At 38.6% G+C, this 2,500-nt stretch overlaps 1 protein-coding gene across 1 annotated transcript in view; it reads left to right on the top strand.

The window, feature by feature from the left end:
- The window catches only part of LOC138059692 (arrestin domain-containing protein A-like), a 42,207-nt gene that overhangs the window by 32,092 nt on the left and 7,615 nt on the right, over window positions 1-2,500 (top strand). The window contains exons 8-9 of the mRNA XM_068905303.1: window positions 808-974; window positions 1,367-1,442. Of these exons, the coding sequence (XP_068761404.1) occupies window positions 808-974; window positions 1,367-1,442 (243 nt within the window). The remainder of the gene's footprint in view (window positions 1-807; window positions 975-1,366; window positions 1,443-2,500) is intronic.

Raw genomic sequence — 2,500 nt, 5'->3', positions numbered from 1 at the left:
AATATCCACCCAGAAGTTTGTAATGGCTGAAATTTCGATGAAAATAATGAGGACTATGTCATAGAGATCGTTTCATTTGAAAATAAGCGATAATTGTATTCTTTGCACATTCAGTCCTGCACTCCCCTGGGACTGAAATCATAGCCATCATCGGGATTTTCAGAATGATCATAGAGTACCGGGTATAGAGCGTTTTCACTCACGTGACCAGTAGCCATATTGGATTTCTGAAACAAAAGAAAGTATTTGCATAAAAATAGAGTTCAATTCCCGGAGTATTAGTTTAGTGCACCATCATGGCCGCCATTCCTTTGTTTTGGAACACCAACATGGCCGCCGTGACGTAATTTGAAAACGCTCTATAAAGGTTCATACACGTGACGTTTTAGCGATGTTTGATAGCCTGTTAGCCTCATGAATTATTAATGAGCTTTTGAGGCCATTATAATAAAACAACTTTCTGCTAATAACATTGGATGTTTGGTCTTTAAATGGCAACTATCTCAAACTGAGGGTAGACTTTCATTATACCGGGCTAAAATGGTGGAGGACAAAGGAACCATTGTTATACCGATTACGCCTTGCTAATTAGATGTTGTTATATTCGCTTTGTTCTTTTGTTTTATGGACATTAATTATTTCGGATCCGGTACGTGAAAGACCAGCCCAAACTGAGGTCTTGCTTAGTTCTTCAGAGAGATAGCCAGGCCTCCGCTTTGTCTAATAAGTTCATAGTAATCTGTTCTATCAACCTTGTTACTCTCTCGTAAAAATAATGATTTATATATTGTGTCATTCGTTTGCCAGCTTATAAGAGTGGTGAATCTTAAACCTCAGGACAGAGAGCTAAGTGCTTCGGTCAGCAGTCATGATAGCCACTTATCAGTTGCACCGGCCATCAGAATACCAGTTATCATAGACACCGTAACGGAGAGGTCACATGATGGATGTCAAGGCAGACAGATGAAAAACACGTAAATCGTAAATTACTGATCATAATGTGACGCGTAAAGAAGTTAGCAATGGCATCACCTACTGTTTTTAGTTTGTCAACCAGAGCCATTTTGGCTGTGGAAACAAAACTTGAAGCTTGTTTTGTCCTGGCCTGTGAATGTCCATTCAGTTGACTGACATAAAGGCCGATATGAGGAGAGGATATGAGGACGCAGCTGTACCGGTAGATGTAGATGTATTGTTGTTAGGCTAGTAATAGGAACTTTTTGCTTTCTTTATAAAAAAGAGTTTCAAATGTTTTTTGTAGTAGCACTTGATTTTTATTGTTAAGTTTGTAGCTCTAATTGTATTATTTTCCTACTTTTTTATGATTTAATTGGGTTAAGATGCATGAAATATTTTCTTTTTGTAGAGAAATACCCCTCGACTTATGGGAGGAGATGACAAGAGTAGAATTTCAACCTTCTACTAATGGACAAATTGTTAAGGTATTACATTTTTTTTGAAAATTATTATTTAGTTTGAATTAAGAAGTAATAGGCATAGATTAAAATGAAAGTCATTACTTCTTTGGTTTTGTCGATATTTGTGGAACCACTTGTATTTAAAATGTCATAAATAATTATGGTTCCTCAAAGATTACATCAGTTCATTCTCAGTGGTTTTGCTTGCCATTTATATGTAGAAAAGCTGTTGATTGCTGTGCGCTGAGACCACCATACGTATTCCATTTCAATTATTGATTTGGCAAGGGGAAAAAATGGAGTCTGATTCAAGAAAATAAGAACCATTCTAGCAAATTATGGAGTTTAATCAAGTCTGCGATTGGAAGTGATGTTAAAGCTGGCCAAAGTCAATCTCTGGAAATTGACGGTGAAGACATCACAGATCCAAAGCTAATCTCATCTAACTTTGCATTCTTCTTTAAGTCTATAATAACAAATTTACGGCAGACTCTACCAGTGCCAGCGGTCCCACCCAGTTGCTCTCCTAAACTACTAACAGGTGCGCAATATAGTTTTTCACAAATAACGGTGAATTTTGTTCACAAACAACTGAAATCACTGAACTCCAAGAAATCATCTGGTCTACCCGATATTCCTGTGCGGCTTCTAAAGGATGCGGCTGAAGCTCTGGCGAGACCCCTAACCCTACTTATGAACAGAACGATCAATGAAGGAACGCTACCGGCTGATTGGAAACATGCTATTGTCACGCCGGTTCATAAAGCTGGATCGAAATCGGATCCATCGAATTTTCGGCCAATCTCAGTACTTCCCGTCTTCTCCAAGATACCGGCTTGAACGGGCTGTCCACCGTATGGTCTGCAACTATTTACTGGAGCATAGGCTTCTTTCTCCTCTCCAATCTGGCTTCCGTCCACTTCACTCAACATTCACATGCCTCACACATGTGACAAACACTCGGCTTGAAAACATTGACAAAGGACTATTAACTGGCCTTATATTTTTAGACCTAAGTAAGGCCTTTGACACCTTAGATCATAGCATCAGGTTAGATAAGTTAGCTTTACTAGGAATGAATC

This window comes from Montipora capricornis, chromosome 8, assembly GCF_036669925.1.
Source record: "Montipora capricornis isolate CH-2021 chromosome 8, ASM3666992v2, whole genome shotgun sequence".
NCBI lineage: Eukaryota > Metazoa > Cnidaria > Anthozoa > Scleractinia > Acroporidae > Montipora > Montipora capricornis.
This window is presented reverse-complemented; position numbering and strand designations above follow the sequence as displayed.